Source organism: Falco punctatus (genome assembly GCF_963210335.1).
Source record: "Falco punctatus genome assembly, chromosome: 1".
NCBI lineage: Eukaryota > Metazoa > Chordata > Aves > Falconiformes > Falconidae > Falco > Falco punctatus.
The window spans coordinates 86336136-86361728 of record NC_137580.1 but is presented as its reverse complement, the minus strand read 5'-3'; the positions used below and the strand labels follow the sequence as shown (position 1 = coordinate 86361728).

The 25593-nt window shown below is 41.9% G+C and overlaps 1 protein-coding gene across 4 annotated transcripts in view; it reads left to right on the top strand.

The window, feature by feature from the left end:
- ZDHHC8 (zDHHC palmitoyltransferase 8) overlaps positions 1–25593 on the top strand; it is a 127023-nt gene that overhangs the window by 79254 nt on the left and 22176 nt on the right. For all 4 annotated transcript variants that reach the window (XM_080373953.1, XM_080373956.1, XM_080373954.1 and 1 more), the window contains 2 exons: positions 19258–19379; positions 24223–24380. In XM_080373953.1, the coding sequence (XP_080230079.1) occupies positions 19258–19379; positions 24223–24380 (280 nt within the window). The remainder of the gene's footprint in view (positions 1–19257; positions 19380–24222; positions 24381–25593) is intronic.

The window sequence follows — 25593 nt, the reverse complement described above, 5'->3', positions numbered from 1 at the left end:
TAATGTTCCTTTAAATTAAGGTTTCTGCTTGTGGATTTGACTCATTGTACTGATATCTTCAGCATAAAGAATGCATACAGATTTGCATGTATCATTTTCAGCCAAAGTTGCATTTTTATTAGCTTTTCACAATCAATAGATAGGGCAAACAATAATCAGTTAATCTACTGTATGAATAATATAGCTGGTAAAAGATCAAGGACCATTGCATGGTACAGTCAGATGCTGGTACTTGTTTGTCAAGGCTGGGTTCCTTTGAAAGCCAACATTTCAGATTGCTGCCTTGACTTGCAGTTATCCTTAATGCCCATTTTACAGGAGCTGGTAGCGTCAATTCTTTCTTCTGCTAGAGAGCCTTCTGCAATTAAACTGTTCTATGGTTGACAATCTTGTGAAAAGATTTCAATAACTGGGAAGTAAAAATCCACAAATGGATCTTGTGTGCTGTGGTGCCCCTATTGAATTTCACTTTTTTAAATAGACACTGTGTGGCAGCTTTCAAGGAAGTGGCCTAATTTTTTGTTGCAAGGATTAAACTTCTAAGCCACTATTTCCAACTTCATATCTGCTCTCGGAGCTGAGACTTGGGGGTGGGGACATTAGGTATGGTTATGCATTTATGTAAATATGAAGTATCAACTGGAAATTGCAGGAAGAGACTGCAACCAGCTGTCTTTGCAAGTTTAGTATTTATTGCAGAGTTAAACAAAATGCCTTATTGTTTAGAGCATTATTTGCCTTGGGCATTGGCTTAGACAGTCGTGTTGGCTGAAAAGAATTTCCTAACTCCCTTTTCCACACAACAGAAGATTAAGTAGATAACAGCAACAATTGGCTGTTTTGATCTGGCCTTGACATATGTTCCAAGAATCTACTTCATGATCCAGCTACATTATTTTTCTCTTTCATGGCTGCAGCACTTCATTCCGACTTTACCATCGCTGCCACTATGCTCCATCAGGGGCTTCTTTCCCAGCTTTCTTTCTGGTCAAAAGCAAGCAATTTTAAAGGATTCCTGCTGCATAGCATGTAAATTCTTTTAAGTACAGGGAGGGTTCCTGACACATTAATAGTATGCAAAGTCTTTCAGAGTTACCAAAAAGCTCCACTGAAGGAAATAAGTTTAAGGCAAAAGTTAAGAGGAATTGTATGAGGAAGTTATAATATTCTTGGTAGACAAGAGCCCCCCAAAAGTTGTGATGCTACATGGTGATGGTAAGGAAAGTTGGAGACTGGAGACAATGAATACAGAATATTTCTGTGGAGAGCTTTCCCCTGAAATTTCACTGACTGTTCTCACATACAGTCCCACTATCTGCTGGGAAAAGGCTTCTGATCAGCAATATAAGTGGGTCACATAAGTTTCCTACATCTTGCCAGGCCCCCAGGCAGCTCTAATAAAACTTTTTCAAAATGCTTACATGGTTTCTAAACATAATTTATCGGCTGGCATGGAACAGTAATTTAACTAGTTCAGTCCTTGATGCAATTGGATGTAGTAGGAAAAGCTGTGAAAGTCCTGCTTTCCTCTCTGTGTGCTGCTGTGTAGAAGGGGCCATCTGGTACAGCGAGATGTTGGTGACAGTGTTGCTTGGCCATCTTCTCTGGAAGGCAAAGGTTTGAGGCTGCTGTCTTCCCTTTTGACCAGAGTCAAGGCTGGCTCCAGCTGGTGCTCAATTTCAGCTGGGCTGGCAGGTAGTTTTTTGATTCCCTTGGTACTACAATCCTGTTCATGTCAGAGCTTTGTTCAGAAGGAAGTAATGCACTAATACACAGGAAAAACTGCTTTCCTGTGTGCTTAGGTGGAAGTGTTGGTCTATTAGTCTGTTCTGTATTATCAATGAATTTCAAAGTCCACATTGTAAATGTTGTGGTTTGGCTTAAATGTAAATGTGGAATGGACCTGGAGCCTGACACAGTGGAGTTGCAGCTATTAGTTGCAAAAGCTTTGAAGAGCCAGACTGTGCAGTCACATAAAGACAGAGCCTAACTGGGAGTATCTGGAAGCTGGGCATGTGTCTTCACTTGAACAGTTTTCTTCTCACGCAGCCGTGATGTTAGGAGATGAGGTAGCACTAAAATATTATAATACCAATGGTGCTATGTTTCTTTATGCTTATGTAGTTCATGCGTTGTGAGTATCTTGGCAGTCTGCAAACACTGCAGGCACGACTTCTTTTGTTTCAAACAACAGTGTTTCAACACTCAGACCACGCAGTGACCAAGAATTATAGCAGATTAATGAAGAATCTTCCGTAGTGTGGAAGGTGCTGAGCAGTGAGCTAGTGGAGTTGCTTCTGTTACTGAACCTAAAATACTGAAGTGAACTGGCTAAATAGGCTTCTGCGTCTGCATTGCAGATTTGCACTGAGCTAGTAGACTGATGTTAGGCTTGGCTACGCTAATGCAATTTTTCTACCGGACTGCAGTTAATTACCTGATACTTGCTGGCAGCACCCACCTGTACAGTTGTATCCACTCAACAGTAAGGGGTTGCTTAAGGAGCAAAACATTTCAAGGTGACTCTCACAGTCTAGCCTCCACTTGTGAGTGGTATGATAGAGGAAAGTTAGTATAGCACTGGACACAATTTAGCAACAACTGATTGACTAAAATGTGAGAGTATGGAAACTGAAAATCGAGGGGAAGGTAAAGTAACACATTATTATGGTGCTGTATGGTTGCCTTTCACTGCATATACAGAAGAGACATGGTAAAAGACAAACGTAAAGCAGGACTTTACTAAAAAAAGGACTTTGTGCCTACTGAAAAATCCAGAAATTTTCCAAATTCAGAAGGTGCCAGAGAAATAATGAGTGAATGGTGTGGCCTTTCTAAAAAACGTCTTTGATCCAGAGGATGTAGTTCTTATTTTGCCTGTTTGCCTTCACTAAGCTCTGTGGAGTCACGCTGCAGTTAGACTAGATGTCAAGCCAAACACAACTGTTTGTAATATTGTTTGCACACAAAGCAAGGTGTGGTGTTAGAAGCAGCTTTCAACACAAAAGCAAATGACAGACTATCAGTTTCACTAATAGAAAAAAATGTTGTGTTGGTTTGTGAAGCCAACAACTTTACTAGTTAAAAAAAAAAGCCTGAACAAACCATGTCCTTTGCAATAGAGGTTATCCAACAAATCTTTCACATTTTTATCAGTCTGCAAATCAACTTGACTTGTTCATTCCTAAAATTTTAGATCAGGTGGTAACTGCTCGACTCAAACTTGTTTAGGACCCACTAGCACAGCCACATGGGACTGGCACTTTCACCATTTAACACGGCTTTGTGAGGCAGCTGCAGACCATTTACTCTGTCTCCTGAGTCACAGTTTAGGAACCCTTAATCCAAAACGAATGCTGTGAATCATCCCCTGTGGACCCGGCAAATTCATCCAAGCTGAAGACGGATGGGAAATTACAACAATTTGCAATAGAGATGTTCCAGAGAGGTTCTGCTTTTCGTGATCTGTGATTTCTTGATCCTCCTAGCTCGGGGAGGGGGAGCTGGAGATTTAACATTCTTGCAGACAATTCCTCAGAGCCTGTTTGCAGAATTTCACTAGAGTTCCCTGAACTCAGTGTGATATTTGTGCATCATGGGGTGGTGGAAAAACCAGTCACGCATTCTCTAGATGGTCACCGCAGGCTCTCTCCCTGTTTGAAGGGAGCTGAGCACTTTAAGATCTTTTCTTTGTTGCTGGTTGTGCTGTCATAAGTGAGCAATGTACAATTATATGGAATTTGAACATTCAATGCCTGTGTGTTTGTGAAGGCAAGCATTTGGAGTAAAGTCGAACTTGTAGGAAACAAAATCCTTGTAGAAAGTGAATCTCTTTCTCCTTGCCTGCTCCTCCCCTCTGCTGCCCAGGCATCCTTTCTGCCAGAAGCGTACACCCAGATTGACTTTTAAGAAGGGTGCAGTTTTATTGAAATGGTTTAACTACACAGATGCCGTGCTGTCCCTCACCCTGTAGGGAGGGGTGGTACAGAGGCTGCAGTGGGACCACACTCTCTGGACAGACTCTTTGCTTTTTCTATGCCTATTAAGACGTTCTGGATTCACTTTAACCCCTTTCTTGTCTTGCTGGCACAAATCGTGAATAATTTAAAACATTTCCAGTTCAAGGCTGGGTTCTGCTGTCTTGGTGTCTGTTAATATTCAGAATGAGGATACTTGCATTTTTTTTGCTGGTGGTGTTCACTGTACCTTTAGCATAACCATATCATTCTGTCTAGCCTTCTGCCCCTCCCCTGCCTCCCCCCCCCAACAGTCACAAAAAAGTCCCTGGGAAACTAAAGCCATGGTTATGTGAATCCAAGAGAAGCAAGGAATACTAAAGGAGCTGCTGCATATCAATTACTAAAGACACAAGGCAGATGCATTTGCTCATCTTGCACAGTTAAGGCAACTAACATGGAGCTTTTGCTTTTCTTTTTAATAACCATTTGAAGGAGGGCTATTTTCTGTAAAGCCTTTGCAAGCGCAGTGTTTTGCAATTCAGAAATACTAAGGAGTCTTGAGTATTTATTAATTCACCAAATGATTTCTTTTGTTCGTGGCTGGAAAGGGATTCATTCAAACCACAATGTCCAGATGTCCCAGGGACTGTGGCTTGCATTGAGCTGTCATGGGGAGGGAGAAGAGAGAATATGATGGTTTAGAAAGTAAATACAGAGTTAAAGTGCCTGTATGGGCAGCGCTCCACTTTAAGAGAAAAGGCAGGATCCACACAGTCTTTTGTTTAATCAGAAAAAATCAAAGCAAAGTTCTGTGAAAAGAAAACAGGTTTGCTAACCTGTCGATTACTTGATTGATCTGGTATTGTAAAAAAAACAACCCTGCTGTTATCTGTGTTTGATGTTGAACAGCAACTGTTGAAGAGCTGATAAAATGAGTGTGTCACTCATGCCTGAGGAACAATGTGAGAGGCTCTTTTCCTAACTGTAGTGTATGGAAACAGGCCTATAAGCATGTCAGAAAATTAGGTATAAACATCTCAAGTGAGAAGCTTTGGGAGGCCTGCTGTGATAGAAGTTGAGGAAGAGGATGTGCCCCACTCCACATCTTCTGCATCTCCATGCTGGACCTGCAGCAGCATAAATCTCTCAAGGACTGACTTGTCTGTTGCTGATAATCACTGATTTCAGCCATTTTTGCAGTAAATCTCTGTCTATCCCTAGTTGGTGAACTTCCCTTGAGACTGGCTATAACACTTTCCAATTAATTTTTATTGACATATCTTTGTATTCTTTTAAGAGGAAAACTTCCCAACACTGTTGAGGAGGGAAGTTAGTGTTAAAGGCAAGGTGTTCGCAGAGTAAAAAAATTGCTGAATTGTGGAATATATAGGCAAACTGGTGAAAAAATAGCCCTTGATCAGTTCACTTACTCTAACCACTTGACTTTACTACTTCAAGTAAATGCAAAAAAGCCTTTTTTTACTCCAGTGGGTGAGTGAAAAAATATTTTTTTGTAGGATTCAAATGTGCATCCTCTAATTATGACATGAAAAAGGGACTTTTTTGGCTGTGAAAAAGGAATTGCTTTTCATGTTCACCAAAGGGTACTTCAGGGATTTAACTTTCCAGAAGTTCATTTTTACCATGTTGTTGACCTTTGGAGTCAGGTACAGTGTACTACTTTTGAGTAACTTTTGAGAAGTTACGAGTTTCCTTTGAAATTTTCTTCAGAATATGCATTGTAGCTCAGTGCTTGGATTTTCCAGTAGTCATGTAAAAAAAAACCCAAATCCCTACCAAAAATATTGACAGTGACATATGAAACCAGAAAGATTGGAGCTGTTTGTGTTATATAACAAATGTATAAAACAGCTTCAGAAAAGGGCTGTAGTGACTGGGATACTTTGATTTTATTTTTTTCATTTACTCCCCCCCCCCCCCCCCCCCCCCCCCCAAATCAAAGGAGACGAAAGCACAGTTCTAGCTTTGCCAGCTTTATTTATGTCTCAGTGGTTGTTCTCCTGTGTTGTGGAGCTCTGCACTTCACCTAACCATTATGGTAGACTGTCTACTTGTGAAGAGGAATGTAAAGAAAAGTAAAGTATCCCAGAGTTCTAGATGTTTTCTAGTATAAAAGCCAAAACTAATTTGCTTGTGGCATATGATTTTCAGGATATATCGAGGGAGGAAGGGGAGGAGGGATAAGAGCTTCATTCAGAAAAACTGACCAGTAAATTATTTCCATTACACTGTGACAGCTGTTCAGCAAGAAGTAAATGTTCATATTTTTCTGAAAAGCAGAATGATGGTCTCTACTCGTTAAGTTAAGGGAAAAAACTCATGAATTAATGAACTTCAGCAAAGTGCAGGAGCAGCTGGGTATTTAAAAAGTATGCGTATGTTATGCTAGCTATTGCAATTGGAAGCAGTGGTGGAACTCCACAGACAAAACATCTCACAGTTCAGATCTGTATCCAAACCTCTTGCTTGAAAGTTTGGCCTGGAAATTTCTCAACAGTTAAATCATATGATGCTTGATTCTTCTCATTCTGGTTCCAGCTGAGAATCTGCAAAGCGTAATGCTTAAGCTGACTATTCACTTTGATTCTTGGAAATAGGAACAAGTTTCATAAAGAAACTGGTTTGGGATTTTTTCAGTTATGTTGTGGTTGGTTTTTTTCCCTCCATTGGTTTGCCTATTACATATCGTTAGCAGATGGTGACACATATGCCCTTTCCATAGTTTTCTATTTTGGTACAGGAGCTGCTAATAGTCCCATTTTGACTTGGGAGTGTATTAAGCTTTGTTAATGCATCTCTGGTAATTGTAATCCTGGCTTATGTTCCTGAATTATGGCTACAGAGTCAGAAGACTTTTATTTCTTCAGGCCCAGAGCGTAACTGTACCTTTTCTGATAACTTTGTGGTTCTTCCAAAAAAAAAACACCCCACAAAATCAGAAAACCCATAGGCTTTTAGTGAATAGTGGGGTATTAGTAGCTATCCAAAGTCCACTGCAGTATGTGAGCAAGTTGCTCTTCTGTCTTTAAAATGATGGGGTTTGGTGTAGAACAAATAATACCTAAGTAAAGCGATGACACTTCCCCCTGCCACTATGGTTACTAGTGAGATCTGCGTCTTATTGCACTTGAGAGTGGAATTGGCAAGAAACAAATCTGTATACCAGGCTGAATCCCATTTCCCTGTCTCTGTAATTAAGATGCTATCGTCTCTTAGGATGTCTTCTAGGCAAAGTAATTTTGTTTTCTGTCAACCTGAATTGAATACCTGTGCACCAAAACAAATATTGGAAGACTCCCTTTATATTTTGTCCAAGCTGACAGAAACATTTAGACCTAAGAAGGTGATGCTGTGTTTCATAATTTAAATTTAAAAAATGACTGTTAATGTGACAGTCACTGTGGATTGTTTTAGGTTTTTATTGCTCCCCAAAAAGATTTTTGTTTTTGATAGGTACTGTAATAAGATTTTACCTGCAGGAGAAGCTGCCTCCAGAAGCCTGCCCTAATCCTGTTAGATGGTGAGCAGAGATGTTGCAGTCATCGACGTGCAGGCAGCGAGGATTGGGACTTGGGCTTGGTTTGTGCCGTTAAAATTGGAAATGCTCAGTCTAAGCCAGGGAGTCACAGTCATTTAGTAGTTTGAGAAGACTGTGGCTGTGCTTCTGCCTTAGTGGCTCTTTCTGGTGTCTGTTGAGGGAGTGCATGGGAACAGCCGTGAACTTCCTACACGTGTTGCCCTTGCCTGTAATCCTGGGACATTTCTCTGCAGATCTGCCCGTGGGTTGTGAGACCCGTGGAGGCACCTGAGAATGCCTTTGCGTTGCCACACACCCAAGTTAAAGCAGCAATAGCACAGTATTCCTCTGCTGCATGAGGACATGTGTGTTGCTGCTCAGTCATTTAATTTAGCAACAGGACAATGGGAGGGAGAAAAGAGGAAACAGAGCCAGAAAGTTTTCAGTGGTTTCTCGGTGAGACTCAAGGAAAAGAGAATAGCTCCATAGAGGGAAAGAGAAGACAGATTTCTAGTAGAGATGCTCAGAAAAAGGCTGTTCTGACCCTGCTGCTGCTTGGGGGTGTCCCTTCCCAAAACCAGAAAGGGGAATGAAGATGATGTTACCAGGGAAGGGTGGAGATAATGAGAACAAGCTGAAGTTTGATGCGTTTCTTCATTTGATGAATGCCGATGGAAGAATGCATTTAGTTTTGTAACATTTCCACTGGGCTAAGCAGTGTCATTTTGTTTTATTATTGTTATTGCACCCGTAGTTTTGTTTTGAACTGCATACAGCTCTACCTTGCAATATAATCTTACATGTTTGCTTGCTGGCCTGTGTCCCCCACTACCCTCTGCTGGAAGAAACAAGGATTTTTCAGTTGCGTCCTTGTGCCCTGAAACAGTCCCAGTCCTCCAGCAGAAAAGGACTGTGAACTGGTTTGAGAGGACCCCAGTTCTGCCCTGCTGTTGCTGGCATCCATCCTGCAGAGAAGAGACCTGGGCCATGAAATGTTACTTGGTTTCACAAAAGTGCATGGCTTGGTGAGGGAGTACGTATGCAAATACCCAAATGCAAAGTTAGTTTTATAGGATGAAACATGAACATCTCGTGCATTTTTCTTTTCTTAAATCTCAGCTAAAGGAATTTTGATCCCCGCCCACCCCACCCCACCGCACCCTGTTTAAAATCTTAGTATATTAGGCCCTCCTTATACCAGCTATGCAAAATATAAATGTCATTATATAAATATAAAACCTCTTCAGGAGGATATTCCAGAGTGAAATGAAAGATGGGATTCTAAAAGAGGCTTTTTTTTCCCCCCCATTATTGTTTATTATTATTACTATATAAATGTGTAATAATATATGCTGGAGCAAATGCTCTAATACTTGATATATGAGAATATTTACACTTTCTACCCTATCTTCTGTATCTATTTGTAATAGAGGTACCTCTATCTGTTTGTTTCACTCATCCCTTCTGTAAAATATGAAGTCCTTGATCTTTCTGGTTTAAAGAGGGAAACTTTGCAATAACTGTAGTAATTTTGCTGCATGTGTGTCTAGAAATATTCAAACGAGAGTTCAGATTAGGACTGGCTTCCTTTCCCTGCATAAGCAAGCTATTGCGTAGATGAAAGAACTTGCACAGCAGCTCTGAAGCATGTTATTCAGGCCATGGACGGGTATCGTTTCCAGATTTCAAAGGCAATACATGATCCAGACAAGTCTGCAAGAAACTGGTCTTAATTAGTTGTAAATTTCCTGAACAGCTCTGTCAAGTCATGGAAGAAATTTAACTGCTATTGCCAGCCTCACAGGTTTTTCCTTCCCCTTCTTTGTACAAGTATCTCTAGCTGCCCCAGCACTGCAAAGAGCAGCTGGCAGATTTGTCACAGCTAGCTGGATACTGGGGTGTGTGCCTTCCTCAGACACCTGAGTTGTGGCAGCAGTGTCAGACCTCGCCTGCTACTGGATGATCCTTCATGTCTTTCCAGCTCAGGCCATGCAACATCCCTGACAGGGCCAACTGGCATCTCACTGCCGGTTCATGAAGCAAGTGGCATGCATGGTAGAGAAATCCAGTCCTCCAGTAAGATATTCCCTCCCAGTGTCCACTACCCCAAGCAGCCTCTGCGGATCTTTTCAATGCGGAGGCAAGTTGCTCTCTGATGCAGACTCATGATGGGCACCCTGGCACCCAGGCTGTCCAGAATTAAGCTCAGACAGCTGGGCTGTCTCTGCTGGTGTACTCTGCTTTTCTTCTTTTTCACTGAGTCTTGGAAAGCTAATTATGTTACCCCATTCTCTGCTAATCTACTGAGGACATGATCACAGGGTTTAGACCTCATATTGAATGTTTCTTACGCATATTGGCTCATTGTTAGTTTAAGTGGCATATACTTTAATCTGGTAAGATGCTGTCTTTTAGTTAAGTAATTTCTCCAGTAGCTGTAAAGGGATGGTATCTGGTGAAATTTAATTTCTTTCTACACAGCTCATGTGGAAAAGGGATATCTAAAATGTCAAATTAACTTTTCAACAAGGGTAATATAGACTGTATCTTTTCACTGATGTCACCACCCCTCTTCTTATCTCATAATATTTCTTTACTTGCCTCTCTCTCTCATCACAGCATACTTGCAATGAGCTACCTTGCTTCCACTACAGCACTCTCTCTTGAATTCAAACACTGAATGTGTACTAGATGTGTTCTGCCAGTATGTGGCTGGGGAATACAGCGAGCAAAGTCTGCAAAAATCCTCCTGTGCCAGTAGCTGGGATCACCTCAAGTGTGTCTGAGTTAGGCTGCTGAAAATTTGAACTTATTTTAAAAAGAAACTCTATAGGAGCAGCCCACCTGATGTTTCGGCATTGCTGGTGGATTCATGCATGTATTGACAAGGATGAGGACAACACGGGAACAGCCTTCAGTTAGGGAGGGGCTATCCTCTGCATTTTTTTCATCAAGAGGCATGGGATTCCATCTACCCAACAGATAGTTGGGTTACAGGTTGCTGAGAGGTCTGGAAGATCCTGAGGGTCACTAGTGGTATAAAACCCAAATAAGCTGCGTTCGTCATTACTCAAGGAAACAGGACTCTGGGACTCAAGATGAGGGGCTGTCTCTTTAACACTGCTATAATAGGTGTGTCATTTATTTAATAATTCTGGTGTTTACAAATTAGAAGCACAAGTTTGCATTCCACATGGTGTCTTTGAAAGGACTCAGAAAAACTGAACTTGCGTAGCATGTGTATCCCTTTCAGACACTGTGAAGTATCTTTTGACCTCCCTGAGCACCATGCTGGACAGTTGGACTGTGATCATTGCTGGAAGTGGTGTACATGGGAGCACAGGCTGAGGGCAATGCAGCCACATGCATTGAGAACTCGCCTGTGTTATGAGTTATTGGTTCACACAGCATCTTTTGGAGGTAATTCTCTGATTTCCCATTTAGCAAGGTTTCTGCAGCTTGATAATTCCCTTAAGTGAATTTTGGAATGGGCTGGAAGTCATTCAGCTGTTGCAGTACAGCGATGCTGGTGGCAGCCATATGCAGACAGAACTGCAAAGGAATGTTACTGGGCAGCAGTTCCTTCTTTTTCTAACCAAATGGATTAAAACTGTCAGTGTGACAGGGCAACTAGTGTCTCTCCTGCTGTGGTTATTTTGCAGTGAGTCCTCACTGCCCCCCTCTTTACTGTGACCCAAAGACCACCCATACACTCAGCTCTCTTATTAGCCGATGGAAAAAATGGAGTTTGGTTCCAGCTGCTCAGATGTTGATAAAAAGTACTGATAAAAGGTTGGTGCATGTTTGAGAAGCCCTGGATTACACTTGTCCTTGCCTCTTCCAGCTTGCATGGCATTTTAGGCTTTGCAAAATCCAGGGCTTAGAAATAAAACCCAGGAGCTTCACATAAGGGGGTTTGTCTCTGGATCTGTGTGCTCACTCTGTAACCTGCACTCAGAGTCTGCTCTGATTTGCCCATAAACTGGAAGTTGGATCCTTTCCATGAGGCACCAGAGGGTTTCCTACTGCTCAGGGTGACTCTGCTTGCAGCCCATTAGAAGCTTGAAGTGCTGTGAAGACCTGTCTCCCTTTGATGTGAGCATTATCCTTCTCCTAATACAAAAATGTTACTGTGTACTTTGAAATCTAGTCTATATATACCCTAGAATCAATGTGCAATGAATGCCTTCAGTTTGAGGTGCAAACAAAAAGCTGAGTATTTCAAGTGATGCTACGCTATTATAGCATATTCCTTTGCAAGTATATCAAAACAAAAACTGTTTCCTGGGCTTTCATGTATGTCAGTAAGCACTAACCAGCTCTGCATAGGTCCTTAATTCACTGCAGGACAATGCAATTTTCAAAGCATCATGTAAAGAAGGATTTTGCTGATTTGATCTGTATTTGCAAAGGAGCCCAGTCCCTGCCTACCCAAGCCCTGCTGCTGTGAGCAACTGAGTGCAGCTCCCAGCAGTAACCGTTGTCTTTGCTACTTTCATGGGTGCTCTATCAGGTTTCTGGACTCCCAGCAGCTGCTGAGCATGCAGAGAACATCTTTGCAAAGCCACGTGTGTTGAGTCCAGATCAATCCAATCTTGTCTGCTCACTGTGCACACGATGTAAAGTCACATTGTGTGTGTAGCTCATAAAAGTATGTCCTGCCCGGTGGCTGCAGGGTCAGTCTGTGCCTGTGCAGTAGGTCTGGGATGGCTAGATGGCTTCTGAACTTGAGGGTGATGGTTACTCCAGGTTTACCCTGTGGTTGTCTCACTCAGAATTGGTTATTAGTGTTCATGTTCCTTCTCTATATTTCTCCCACATCAGTTCACATGACAATCATGTCTTCCCTCAGATACTCAGAGACTGTTTAAAAAGGGAGGAAGGGAACATGCTCCAGAGGTTTCAAGCAGCTTTGTGAAAAGGGTAGAGTGTATTTTACTTTGGGGTGATGTATAGCCCAGATAAGACTTTTCACCAAGGACCATTATATGTCAAGTTGACTTTTTAATTGATTTAGCTCCTCTGATCTGTGCGTTGCCAGACATGAACCACTAGCCTTTGGATGGAGTCCAGGGTGTAATGGAAAGTTCACTGAAACTCCATCAGCTCTTGTTAAACCTGAGTGAATTTCAGCCCAGCACGTTTCTTGTGAATAATTAAATGCAGTTAAGCAGATGATGGATTTGAGCCTCTGTCTGTAGTGTTCAGCTATATTTCAATTAGGAAGGGGCTCATGACATTCATGAGGGTTTTGGGGTGATTTTTTTTGCCTCTTGTGATGGATAACTGCACCTGGAAACCCAGGGTAGATGTTTTGGTATCTCCCACTTGTGACCAGCATGAGTTGTTCCATGTGACACTCATCTCTCATTGTTTTCTGTTTTTCAGTAGTAAATTCTCCAGTATTTACTTCTCTTTTCCCCATTTTTACGTGATATTTGGATTTGTTATCCTTTACTTTGATATTACTTTTTATCAGTACAACTGCTGTACTCACAGTGAGGGTGTAGTGCTATGGCAACAATATATTATCTGCAGTCTTGCCAATGAGTAAGATATGGTGCAGAAATTAGTTCATTTATCAAAATCTGATGCAGCAGAGCTGAGCAAAGGACCTGGCTATCCTGAACCTCCTGCTATTTTCACAAGACCTGTCATTCTTTTTCAGGTTGGTTATGACACTCAGATACATACTCTCCTGACTCTTTCTGGTGATGCCTTGTTAAACCTACAGATGTCTTAGCACCTTGGAAATTATTTTTAGATATACAATAATCTCCGAGCTATCTTTGGTAATGACAAAAAATGGAAAATGAGCTTTTTTTTTTCTTGTGTTACTATTCCAGAAAGGTAATTTTCTGTGATTTCAGGATAGGAAAGAGCATATAAATGGAAAAATCTTACCCAGACTGGTATATGTGAGGAATGTGTTAGATTTTCACTGCTAAAGACTAAGAGAGCTCTGCCCTTCTCTGCTCTGTGGTGCAGACTGGGCAATGTATAGCCTTCAGGATGCTATCTTGCCTTCTCTGTCCTACGTACACACTGGTGGAATGGGCTTTACAGTACAATGTTTACACAAAATTTGAAATTCTTCTAAAATGTGGATGTTCAGAATCAGACAGTTGATAGAACTTTCATTTATGGACCAGCTGGTACAATGATGGATTAAGAGGACTTTCACCTCTGTGTACCTGTCTCCTCTAACGTATTATCTCGGCCATCCAGACCGTTGTGCCTTTTGGGGCAGCCCAGGGCACTGGGTCCAGTTCTCAGCGTTGCTGGGTATCAGGGTGATGTTAGAAATGTTGAATCTTTGGTCACATCTGGTGATGATTCAAAAATTTTTACAGGGATTTTACAGTACACAAATTGTTATATGTTCTTAACGTTCAGGGTTTGGCTAGAAACTCTTGGAGAGGAATCAAACCAGGTCAGGCTGCTACAGACTTATGGACACAGTTTGGAAGTTTTCAGTGAAATTAGTACCAGTGCTTAGTCAAATTATCTTTGCCGGTTGACCCCTCTTATCTAATTAGTCCCTACTTCACTGAGCTGCTTCTACTTGCATGCACTGAATCAACTATTTCGTGTTACTGTTCTACCACTCTAATGGTGGAAGTTGATTCAAGTTAAGAGATGGTTTCTTTTCTGTGTTATAAACCCATGCCTTGTGATTTGTGCAGAAATAAATTGTTTTGTTGCATATCAGCCATCTGTTTGAGACTGAGAGGAAGGATGTGTGGTAATCTCAGATCGAGTATTAGGTGCAGCTGAGAAGCCAAATAGACAGTCCCTGGGGTCATCTTATTAGGTATGGATAAATATCCAAAGTTTGGGTGCCTGTCTGTACTCCTGAGGTTCCCACATCATCTCTGTGCACTACACAAGCAGATTTCACTATCTTTCTGTTAGAAGGAGAAGGGTTGGAGCCTCATAGATTTCCATGTTCTGCTCCTTGCCTCTGGCCTACAGGCATGGAACACCCTGAAGGGAGCCTGTGCGCACATGTACTTGTTGTGCTTCCAGAAAAGTGTAAAATGACCCACTGGCCGCCTTTAGTAGGTAAATCAGACACATCCTCAGGGAACAGCTGTCAGCAGGAGCACTGTGCTACACCCTGCCCATTTCAGGAGAGGTGGTGAGTGCCTGCAGCTGGGCTCCAAGGAAGCGAACACCAGGGCCACCAGCCTGGCCCTAAGAAATGCTTTGAGATTTGCAAAATCAAAGGTGATCCCTTGCCTGTTGTGCAGTGGGGAAGATGGTCTGTCAGTAGTTTGTGTCTGGTTTGCAAAAGGTCTAACTGGGGTGGTGGAGGGAAGAAAATGGCTTCCAGTCATACTGCAAGCCGATGTCAGAGCCGAGACTAAAAGCCAGTACTTGAAATTCCAGGCTCCATCCTCTGTGGCCTACTGCCTCTCTAAGCATGTGTAAGATTTTAATGAAACCCACCAAATTTTAATTTAAAGCAGGAATCAAGAAAAATGTCTTATTCAATTACTTAATTATAGGTGAACTATGATTATAAGACACAAACATGTCTTGCTACAAAGCATCAAGTAAAAAAACAGAAAGGATTATTTGTTGCTTAATTTAGCAGAAGGTGGCAGCTCATCATGCATAAGTCTGCCTGACACCTAGCAAGTTCTGTGATCCTATTTGTTAATCTTTTTAACTTTCCATTTTATTAGGATAGGGTTTCAAGAGCAAATAGGATAAATGAGATTAAATCTGTCACCCTAAATTACTCTCCTCTGAGTTATGAGCAGAATCACTCTATGTCGGAGAAGTATAATTATGGAAGAAAATGCTGCCTCTGTAATTGTGTGCTTCGTTCAGAAGAATTTGAGATTATAATTATCTCTAGTATGCCACGGTGGTGTATGCTGGCTCTTAATTTCTACAGTAAACAAAACCATTGAAGGTTTCTCTCTTGAGCAGTTCTTGATGTAGCAATATTATCCTTCAGATCTCCTGGTTCAAGCAAGGGGTCAACACTAACTTGGAATAGAGAACCCGTTGTACATTTATTTTCACATTACCTTGAACTTAAACATTGATTGTGCAGTGAGGAATAATGGCCATGGGAAACAGATTGTCTTCTGAGCTGCAGATATGCCAGGTGGGGCATGTCTAGGTGCTTATGCAAAAAGCAAGTCATAGCACATCTGTTACTGTGTTCCATCATTTAACTTTTCGGTGGTCCAAGGATATTGCCTTTGACCTCTGCAGTGACTGTGTTTCTGCAGGGACTCCAGCAAACAGAGCAGCTTTCTTTGACAATAATTAAGCTGTAATAGAAAAGGTCTGTGTTAAACTTAGTCTTTTTGCTCCTAGATGTCATGTGCACCAGAAATCTTAGAGTTTAGTTTTTCTCTCAGAAAAATGTGCTGGTGGTGCTCCATTAGGGGACTGTACACTGCTCTTGGCTCTATTTAATTTATATGGCCCTATAAAATTTGTGGTACACTTCATGCTCTATAGTTCCACTGTGAGATGAGTTGAAGACACAAGACTGTAGCCTCTTGAAATTTTGTGTTCACCAACCAAAGAAAGCATTGAACCCATGTGTTGTTTACCTAGATTCATAACAACTTCTGTTAGAAAAAGCAACTGAAAAGTTCAGCTAGATTTGTCCCATAGATGGGCATTATTACTGCTGGGAACAGATCTCCTGGGGAGAAGATACGCACAAAGTAAAAAGACACTCACTACAGGTGCTGCTCAGACAGTTCTGCAGCTTCCCTCTTGAGGCAGAGAGCGCAGAGGGTCAGAAGCCAGACTTTTGTATGATGGATTAGTGATAAAACAACCTGCCAGACTTGGATTAGAATTTCTGTTACATTGCCTAAAATTATGTGTGCATTAGAGGGGAGGGACAGGGAAGATGCATCATTTTGGGGAGAATCCTAGTAGCAATTTTATTTTCTTTTTCAGACCTTTGTACAGTTACAAGCCAGGACTTGATCTCTTTTTATCAGCCAGTCTGGTTTACAAATGAGCCCCCTTTTGTCCCATGTAATTTTATGTAATCTATGATGCTGCATAAAGATTCTGGGAATAAAAAATGGAAGGGTTGTGAACAGACCTTCTGGCTAATATGTACAATGACACACTCTATCCTCTATTTCAACTTCCGTGAAGTATTTTCAGATGCAGTATTTACCCATTAAATGAGCTGTTCAGTTTAGCTTATGGCTAAAGCTTTTCCTAGTATTTTGATGTATTTGTTGGGAACATGACAAAGTAAATCACAAATGAGAACATTAACAAATGCTTACATTAATCATCTGAGACAGTCTCTCTTATTATAATCTTGTTCGGAGTAACTAGTTATCTGTAAGAAAGGGTTTCCTGTCCCTTGATTTGCCAACTTACTTGATTTCACTGCCAGTGAAATCTCTCCCCCATGCTTGACAAGCAATGGGTAACTTCATAATCCTCTGTGTAAGCAGTTTCTTCATGGGAAGAAATCAAATCAGTCATTGCCATTATTGATCGTAATTTTACTATAATTTAGAGGGAAGAGCCTTCCCTGGGTAGAATTAATTCTATAACTGCTTATTTCAGGATTTCCTTTACTTTCCTCCAAAGGATCTGGCAGAAACTGTTAGTGACAGGCCTGCAGCTTGCTTGGCAAGGTCACTGCGGCACATTTCATGGCAAGTGAGAAACTTCTGCCTTGCCTTGGTTTTCAGTCATCAGCAGCTGCTTTGAGGAAAACTGAGAATGGCAGCAAGTCCGTATGACCTTGCTGCGCATTGAAATTCCACCTCCTGGGAAACATAAGGGTACCTCATGGAGTCAAGCTGTCTTCATCTGGCCTGTCTGAGCTAGTTCATCTCCATCAGCTTTCTCTTCTACAAGACCTGCTGCTTTACCCAAGCTCCACAATCACCTGGATGAGATCTCAAATGCAAGAGAAACAGACACGTTCAGGTCTCCTCCACTGAACTCTCAGCCCTTTCCTATTCTCTTAATAGGTGTTAATTTCCTGGGCCTTTCCCTGCTAAGACCAGTCCCAGGAGAAAACCCTATCCTTCTGATCCCCATCCGTGGGCTATAGGGAAGCATCCTTACTCAAGTGAGATTTTTTTCCTTCTCTCCTAGTCAGCCTGGAGGTTTGGCTCTGGCCACAGACATATCTTGCATTCGGCTTTACATTTCATTCACTCTGGATGGGATTTGTCTTATCTTTTACTCGCTCCAGGCCAAACTGATTGAAGCACACCCAGGGAAAAGTCCTTTTAAAAGCAGTTTGCAGCAGTGCAATGTTAAAAGCCTGGTTGTGAGAAGGAGGGAGTGTAAAACAATCTCTTCCTGCCTGTTCACAAAGAGGAGAAAACACAGTGCCCTTCTAATGCTGGCCACAGGAGTGTGTTCCACAGCATCCCTTCAAGGTCAATAACACCATTCTCAGCTGTTCAAAACAGCATATTGGTAGCAAAACCAGTGCAAATTAGATTTGGGAGAGGGCTGCTTGGGTTTTTTGTTTGTTTTTTTTCTTTCTCTCTGCAGGCTTCAGCCTGGCAGACAACCAGATTCAACCGTGGATGTAATTCAGGCAAAATACAATCCACAGTATGTGGTCCGATGTATGATTTATGCTAATGGTGGCAAGGCATTGCGGCTGAATGGCTGTCTGCTTAGCAACTTTGGAGGAGTCCCTGGCTGCCAAGGCAGATGGAAATCTAAGGACCCAGTCAGTCAGGGGTCTTACTTTTTTCAAAGAGATCATTTGTCTTGCTTTTTTCCTTATTTATGTTTTCCACATTAATGAGATTGATCAGATTTTCCCCCTCAGCAACCCTATAACACCAAATCTCTTTATGCAGAACAGACAAGTAGATTTGGTGTAGTGTTTAGAGATAAGCTTTAGAGAGGCTGTAAATGGCTAAGTGAATAAACACTGCTCTTTTCTGGGTGAAGTTGCCTGTGAGACAGGCTGTTTTCTTCTTGGTCCTGCCCTCCTCTGCTGGTGGAAGTGTTCTTCTTCGCAGCTGAAACAATTTTCCTATAACTAACAGGCATTTCTCCATCCTTTTTCCAAAGTCTCTACTTTTTCTCCTTTATCTTCACTTCCTCTCAGTTACATTTGCCAAGTGGGCAGCAAGCCTTTCTGATGTTCCTGAAGTGTTCTCATAGCAGATGCCATCTACTTTCTTTTCAATATTGCATTCTTACATTCCACTGACACCTGCAGAGCCCATGCTTGATCTATCTAAACTTTCCTTAAGGAGAGGTTTTCGTAAGTGTTGCTTCTGAGTGTTATTTGGACTTGAAAACCACCCGGGGAAGTGTAGTGAGAAGTGAGTGTGCTTCTCTTTGTACCTGCTGTAGAGATCAGTGGTTTAAGAATCCTATTCTGCTTTACACCAGTGAAAAGTGAAAATAACACCAGCTGCAACAAGGCTATGTAGAAGGTAAACAGAAATGCAACAATGGGATGAGGCTTTTACACAAAGAAGCAAAATGCCAGGTTGCAAGTAAGGCAATAGGGTTGCAAAGCCTTATGAGCCATGTGAACAATTGGTGCTTTCTGTACTATGTAACAAAGCAGCTTTACAAAGCGTGTCTGCAGTGTATTTTAGATCACTGAAACTGGCTTTATGGAAATTTCTGTTGTTAAATTGCAAATTCAGCCTTGCTGCGTGGCTGGTGGGGAGGTGATGAGACTACTTCTCTGTGTGATGATGGTGAATGAGAAGAAACTATGTTACAGCCAAAAGAGCCCTTATCTATAACTTTTCTTCTTCACAGGTGCCCCTGGTTGACAAAAGCCATCTCCCCAGCCATCCCAGTGTACAATGGGCTCGTGTTCTTGTTTGTACTGGCAAACTTCAGCATGGCAACTTTCATGGACCCTGGAGTTTTCCCACGAGGTAACAGAAAATGGGGCTGTTGGGGGGGGGGATTTGAAAATCCAAGCTAAAGGAGATGTCAAGTAGCCAAATACACTGGTCACTGACTAATCCCTTTTTTTCTGGTATTGTTCTTGTAGACTTTATTAATTACACTCATCTGGCAGCAGAGGTGGGGATGGTAGTAAATGCTGGGTACTTTCCATCTCTCTTCTGAGCTAGGAGGTGGCAGTTGTCCTTTCACTTGCTCAGACTGGCAGCTGAGGGCACAGGGTTGCATAGAATGGTTCTCCTTGAGTAGCTCTCCTGACTGATGTGATTGTGATTTCCATCCCCTGTGTCATGCTGGCAAATTGGATTTAAGTCACTGTCTTCACAATAGGTAGCAGAGCATGGTGGAGGGGAGAGGCTAACTTTCTGAAACAGCTTCATCAAAGCAGACCTTCCAAAGGCCTTAAAACAAATGCAGAAGCACTGAACACTAAAAAAGATAATGATTAAGGCTTGCCTTAGAGTGTCTAAAAATGTCTACATTTAGAAAGATATGCCTGCTTAAATTAGTACTGATTCACAGCTGATGAAATAGGATAAAGATCGCTCAGCTTTTGTAATGGGAACCACAGTGCAGCTATCTCTTTTAACATATCCTAATGAGAGAATTATCACCTCATTTTATCCGTCTTCCAATAATTATTCACATGCAGTATGGAGCAGAGATTGCTCTAGGCAGTCTTGCTAAACCAATGGATCTCTGCTTTCTGCAAGCTGTGTTTTCTCACCTCTATTCACTGAGTTCAATATCTATTTTGAATTGCTATCTGACAAGAACAAGGTACCTGTCCTGCTGGCTTCCCTGAATGGTAAGTGCCATGTTTCTCCAGATAGCAGGGTCTGATGATGAGCATCTGCCTGCCTTTCCTTTCTGCTGCAGCCTTCGAACCCCTGATTAAGTGTTGCAGCACTCCACTTAAGGAAATAATTGTGTGTAAAGGCAAAATAAGGCACAGACAAGATTCAGTGATGCAGAGTTAGGTGCTTAAAGGTACAAATAGGTGCTAGGGAGACTTTCAAAAGAGTTTAAACACTTAGAGCTTGTTAAAACAAGTTTCCTGGACTTTTTAGTTCCTTCATCTCAGCAGAGATAGCAGCGATTAAACATGCTTGAGATGTGATATTATCGAAAGCATCCATGGTCTTTGCCTTTGGTAGGAGGAGAGCTGGAATAAAGTTCATTATGCCCTGTGAGTGGTTGGTACTGAGTGTGTTGTGAATTCATACTTTCCTTTGCACTTCTCTAACTTCTTTTTTGCAAACAAATTCTTTATTTTGGACTTTGCATTTAAAAGAGAAACACACCAAGAGATCAAATAGAAACTTTGGGACATTCTCATCACCTTCCCTCCCTTCCCATCTCCCTGTTGGCAACATGGGCAGTGGGATTGAGTTCACCCTCAGCAAGTTTCCCAATGACACCAAGCTGTGTGGTGTGGTCAACATGCTGGGAGGAAGGGATGACATCCACAGGGACCTTGACAGGCTTGAGAGGTGGGCCTGTGCAGACCTCATGAAGTTCAACAAGACCAAGTGTAAGGTCCTGCATGTGGGTCAGGGCAATCCCAAGCACAGACACTGGCTGGGTGGAGAATAGAGGGCAGCCGTGTGGAGAAGGACTTGGGGTGTTGGTGGATGAGAAGTTCAACATGACCCAGCAATGTGTGGTTGCAGCCCAGAAAGCCGACTGTGTCCTTGGCTGCATCAAAATAAGCATGAGCAGCAGGTTGAGGGAGGTGATTCTCCCCCTTTACTCCACTCTCAGGAGACCCCACCTGGAGTACTGTGTTCAGCTGTGGGGCCCCCAGCATAAGAAGGACATGGACTTGTTGGAGTGAGTCCACAGGAGGGCCACAAAGATAATCAGAGAGCTGGAGCACCTCTTCTATGGAGACTGGTTGAGAGTACTGGGGTTGTTCAGCCTGGAGAAGAGAAAGCTCTGAGGAGACCTTGTAGCATCTTCCAGTATGTAAAGGGGCCTACAAGAAAGCTGGAGAGGGCATGTAGTGACAGGACAAAGGGTAATGGCTTTGAACTGAAAAAGGGTAGATTTAGATTAGATATTAGGAAGAAATTCTTCATTCTGAGTGTGGCGAGGCACTGGCACAGGCTGCCCAGAGCACCTCTGGGTGCCCCATCCCTGGCAGTGCTCAAGGCCAGGCTGGACGGTGCTTTGAGCAGCCTGGGCTAGTGGAAGGTGTCCCTGAACAGGGAAGGGGGGTGGAACTGGGTGATCTTTAAGGTTCTTTCCAACCCAAACTGTTTTATGATTCTCTGTGAAGGAATCAAACTGATAAGGAAAAAGAAAGATGGAAAACACTATAAATACCAGTGCTGGGAGGAAAGAGGAGCAGATGTTATTTCAGATCACAAGCGTGCATGTGAAAAAAGCTATCACCACCCCACGCCACCTGCAGAGCTGCCAGCACAAGGAGTTAAAAAATTGTAGGAGTGATTTAAAATTAATATACAGTAGATCTGTTTGCTTTCTGATGTTGAAATTAGGTTTAGTCTTCTTGTTTTCAAGCTTCTTAGCACATTTCTGATAGTTACAAATTAACTTCAAAACCAAAAGAACAAATCAGCAACACAAAAACTAAGATTCTAATGAAATTGCATGATTCCTTTAAGGAAGCCACCAAAAATGGTAAGATATGTTATAAAAACCTAAGGCTTGGCTGCCCTGTGTCAGTATGAGAATCTGTGCCGTAAGATAGATTCCTCTGCCAATGTATTCTTCTGCTCAGATCACTGAAAGCTGGAAATAAAACACATTTCTAGCTATATTATATCAGCTTACAGGTTCTCTGGCAAATAGGACTTGGGCTACGGGAGTAAGTAAACCCAGCACACTCTTGTATTGTTGAAGAGGGCCTGAATCAAGTTCCCAGATCCATTACTCATGTTTGAATAATTTTTTAATTTGTTGGCTCTCTGAATGTTTCTGCTATGAACTGGGATTGGCTCTGTGCAGGTGAGTTGCCAGTTATACACCAAAATGAGAGGAAAGGAAGTATTAGGTTACTGAAACTGGGGCTACCCTGACAAATCTGATTTACAGTCTGGGTTGAGATTGGCAACGTTCATTGCTGTCTAATTATAGATACCAACTACAAACTGGCTTCCAGTATTTCTGATGTGAATCTATTTTATACAAACTCCTCAAGTGTCTGTCAGTTCTGCACGATTGATGTGTTATATGCATGTAGGTATATACAAGGTACTGACTTTTCATCTGCATAGTCAGGGTTTTTTTACAAGACCTTAAATGGTTTGACTGTTCTAGTGTCTTGTTTTCACATGCCCACATGTATTATACAACATGGGCTAGTTTATAATATTATTGAAGAACCAACAGATTGTATTTATAGAAGTGCCTATGGGATTTAGAGTCTAGCTGAGTCCCACTGACTAGTAATGAAGGAAAATTATAGAGAATGGTGCCAGTACAGCACTCTGCTTCCATGCACAAACATTAATCCAGAGAATACTCTTGCAAGGTAAATACTGTAGCTGAGCCAGATTCCAAGCTCATATAAGTGAAAGAAGAAACTCCCTCTGAAGTCAGTGGAAATTAGATCATGATAACACATCTAGAGAAGATTTAACATAGAAATAAATTACAGTGATTGATGCCCCACTGGGACAACATTATCAAATTCCACCAAATTTGGAGCCAGTCAACCAACACCAGCAGCACTGTAATGTTTAACCAGGTGTCAAATAGATGTGAACTTCTTAGATTTTCTCTGTAAAAAGGAAACTAATATAGATCACAGGAATCTAGAATAAAGGATGAACTTTCATGAACATTATTCTCATTTTTTTCCTTTTCTTCCAAATATATATTTGTCTATTATAGACTGGGTTTTATTTTGTGCATTTATTTTTAAATAGCATCTTTTCTTAACAGGGCAGTGCTTAGCTGAGATGATAAATCATCTGCCCTCCGTGTTGTCCCTAATAAAATGACTGATATTTTCATCCTCATCTTACTAATGGCAAAGAGAGGCTAAATGACTAGCTCAAGGCCACAGAGTGAGACAATTAGAATCCAGGACTTCTTGACTCCCATTCCTATGCTTAGATCAGTAGACCATGCTGCCTTTGAGAGAGGGGAGATCTTTCCAGTTATGTATTGTTACTAAAGCAAGTTCTTGGTATGCTATGAAGAGGTGAGCACGGAGCGTGCTATAAAGAAGTAAGAACTGATGCAAGGACTTTTCATGGGCACACAAATTGCTTCAGAATGGCATATCTCACTGTGGCATCAGGCTCCCTGGTCTTTGGGATGATTGTGGGATGACACTAGAGTGTTGAACGAATTATTGCTTAGGTCATCTGGGTTGATTTTGGGGGTTTGAGCTAGCATAACCTTCTTCTAATATTTATCAATGTAATTTCTTTCACTTTATGTGCTGGTAGGCTAGCATTGAATTAATCCCAAATTTGTTCAGCAGAACTTCTCACAACAAGGGCTTGGGTGATCTCCATCTCCTCTTTGACTACATGTAGTCTGCAGCTCATCTTGTTCATGCGGGTTGTATGTGATGGCTAAGATAAGACTCAAACACCTCTCTTTGTCCAGGGGCTGGTGAGTAAGGTGGTTGCACAGCCCTCCTATGAGCCCTGATCACCGAAGTGTTCTGCAGCCCTGACAACCTGTTCTGACAGTCCATCACTTCCCAACTCTTATTTCCCTGACAAGCCCAAGAGGACATGCAGTGGCCCTGTAACCAAGGCACCGACTGGATTAGCTCTTTTATCTTTAACCTTTGTTATTTCCACTAACTTTTAGTTTTGCATTGAGCAGCAGATGAAGATGAAGATAAAGATGATGACTTCCGAGCTCCACTCTACAAGAACGTGGAGATTAAAGGAATCCAAGTACGGATGAAATGGTGTGCCACCTGCCACTTCTACCGTCCTCCACGCTGCTCTCACTGCAGCGTCTGTGACAACTGTGTTGAGGTAACATTTTTGTTGATTACATGATCTGTTGGCTTTGCCTTAGTGATGACATTGCACATACTACTGAAAACATGCATTTGGGTGCCTCCTCCAATATTTCAGTTCTTGGAAGTTCCCAGCTGTAGTCTTGTTGACGAACTCCTACTAATTAGTACCATTTGAAACACAGCCCTCAGTTATCATGGTTGTTACACATGCAATAATGTTTGATGTCAGCTTTGTTGCCAGTGATAATGAGAATAAAAATTTATAATGCTGGCTATGTCTTCCTTGAAGTAGCTAAGGGATCATGAGTGTAAAAAAGGAGTGAATGGAAGAGTTGATAAAGGGGCAGAGTTCAGGAGAGCAGGAAATTTGGGGTGAACCCTTGTAGCTTGTCATCTGTGAGTTTAGGGCTCATTGTTTAGTTTGGAACAAACTGGTGCCTACTTCAGTGGACAAGCAGAGAAGCTACAACGGTGTGTGAGCTTTAGGAAAACCAAACACAAAATTCAGAGTGATCCTCCAGCCAATGGAACAACTTCATGTTTGTTTCAACACCCCAGCTCAGAGCATGAACACATTCATGTTTCTAATGTTGGTTGCTCTGAATTATAGAACATTCATGTTTCTTGATAGCCTTAGAGTCTCAATGAGGCACATGGGATTTTTCAAAAACAACCCCCATAATACAGTAAGATCTGCTTTTGGGCTATACACATCCCCCAGACCTGTAAGCAAGTAGGAGTGCTGTATCCACAGCAGTGTATTGCCAGGGGGGATTTTTTATTGCTGAACTAAAAATTCTACTTCTTAAGGATTGTTTCTGCTGTAAGGTCTATTTTTTCCAATAGAAAGATGAAATCTTTAATATGTCTAAAATATATTCAGCTGTGCCATTAAAATGAAAGGAATTACTAATCAGAAAGGGAAAAAATACCAGAGTCAGCTGGAATGCTGTATACACCATCTTTGTCCTAATCCTCTTTGCCACAAGCAAGGGAATAGTCCCAAAGAAAGCACCACAGTTGCATGTGAGGGAAAGGCTGCCTGGATTTATCTTGTATCAGTCATTTTCTCCTTCAGGGCAATATAGATCTAACTTGTAATTATCTGGAAGCAGTGCTGTGTCTAGTAACATTGATAAATAGGACAAGGTTGTCCTGTTGTGGAAGGCCTTACAAGGATGCAGGATTTGAGAAGACAGAGAGTAAGGAGCTGCCAAGGTCCCTGG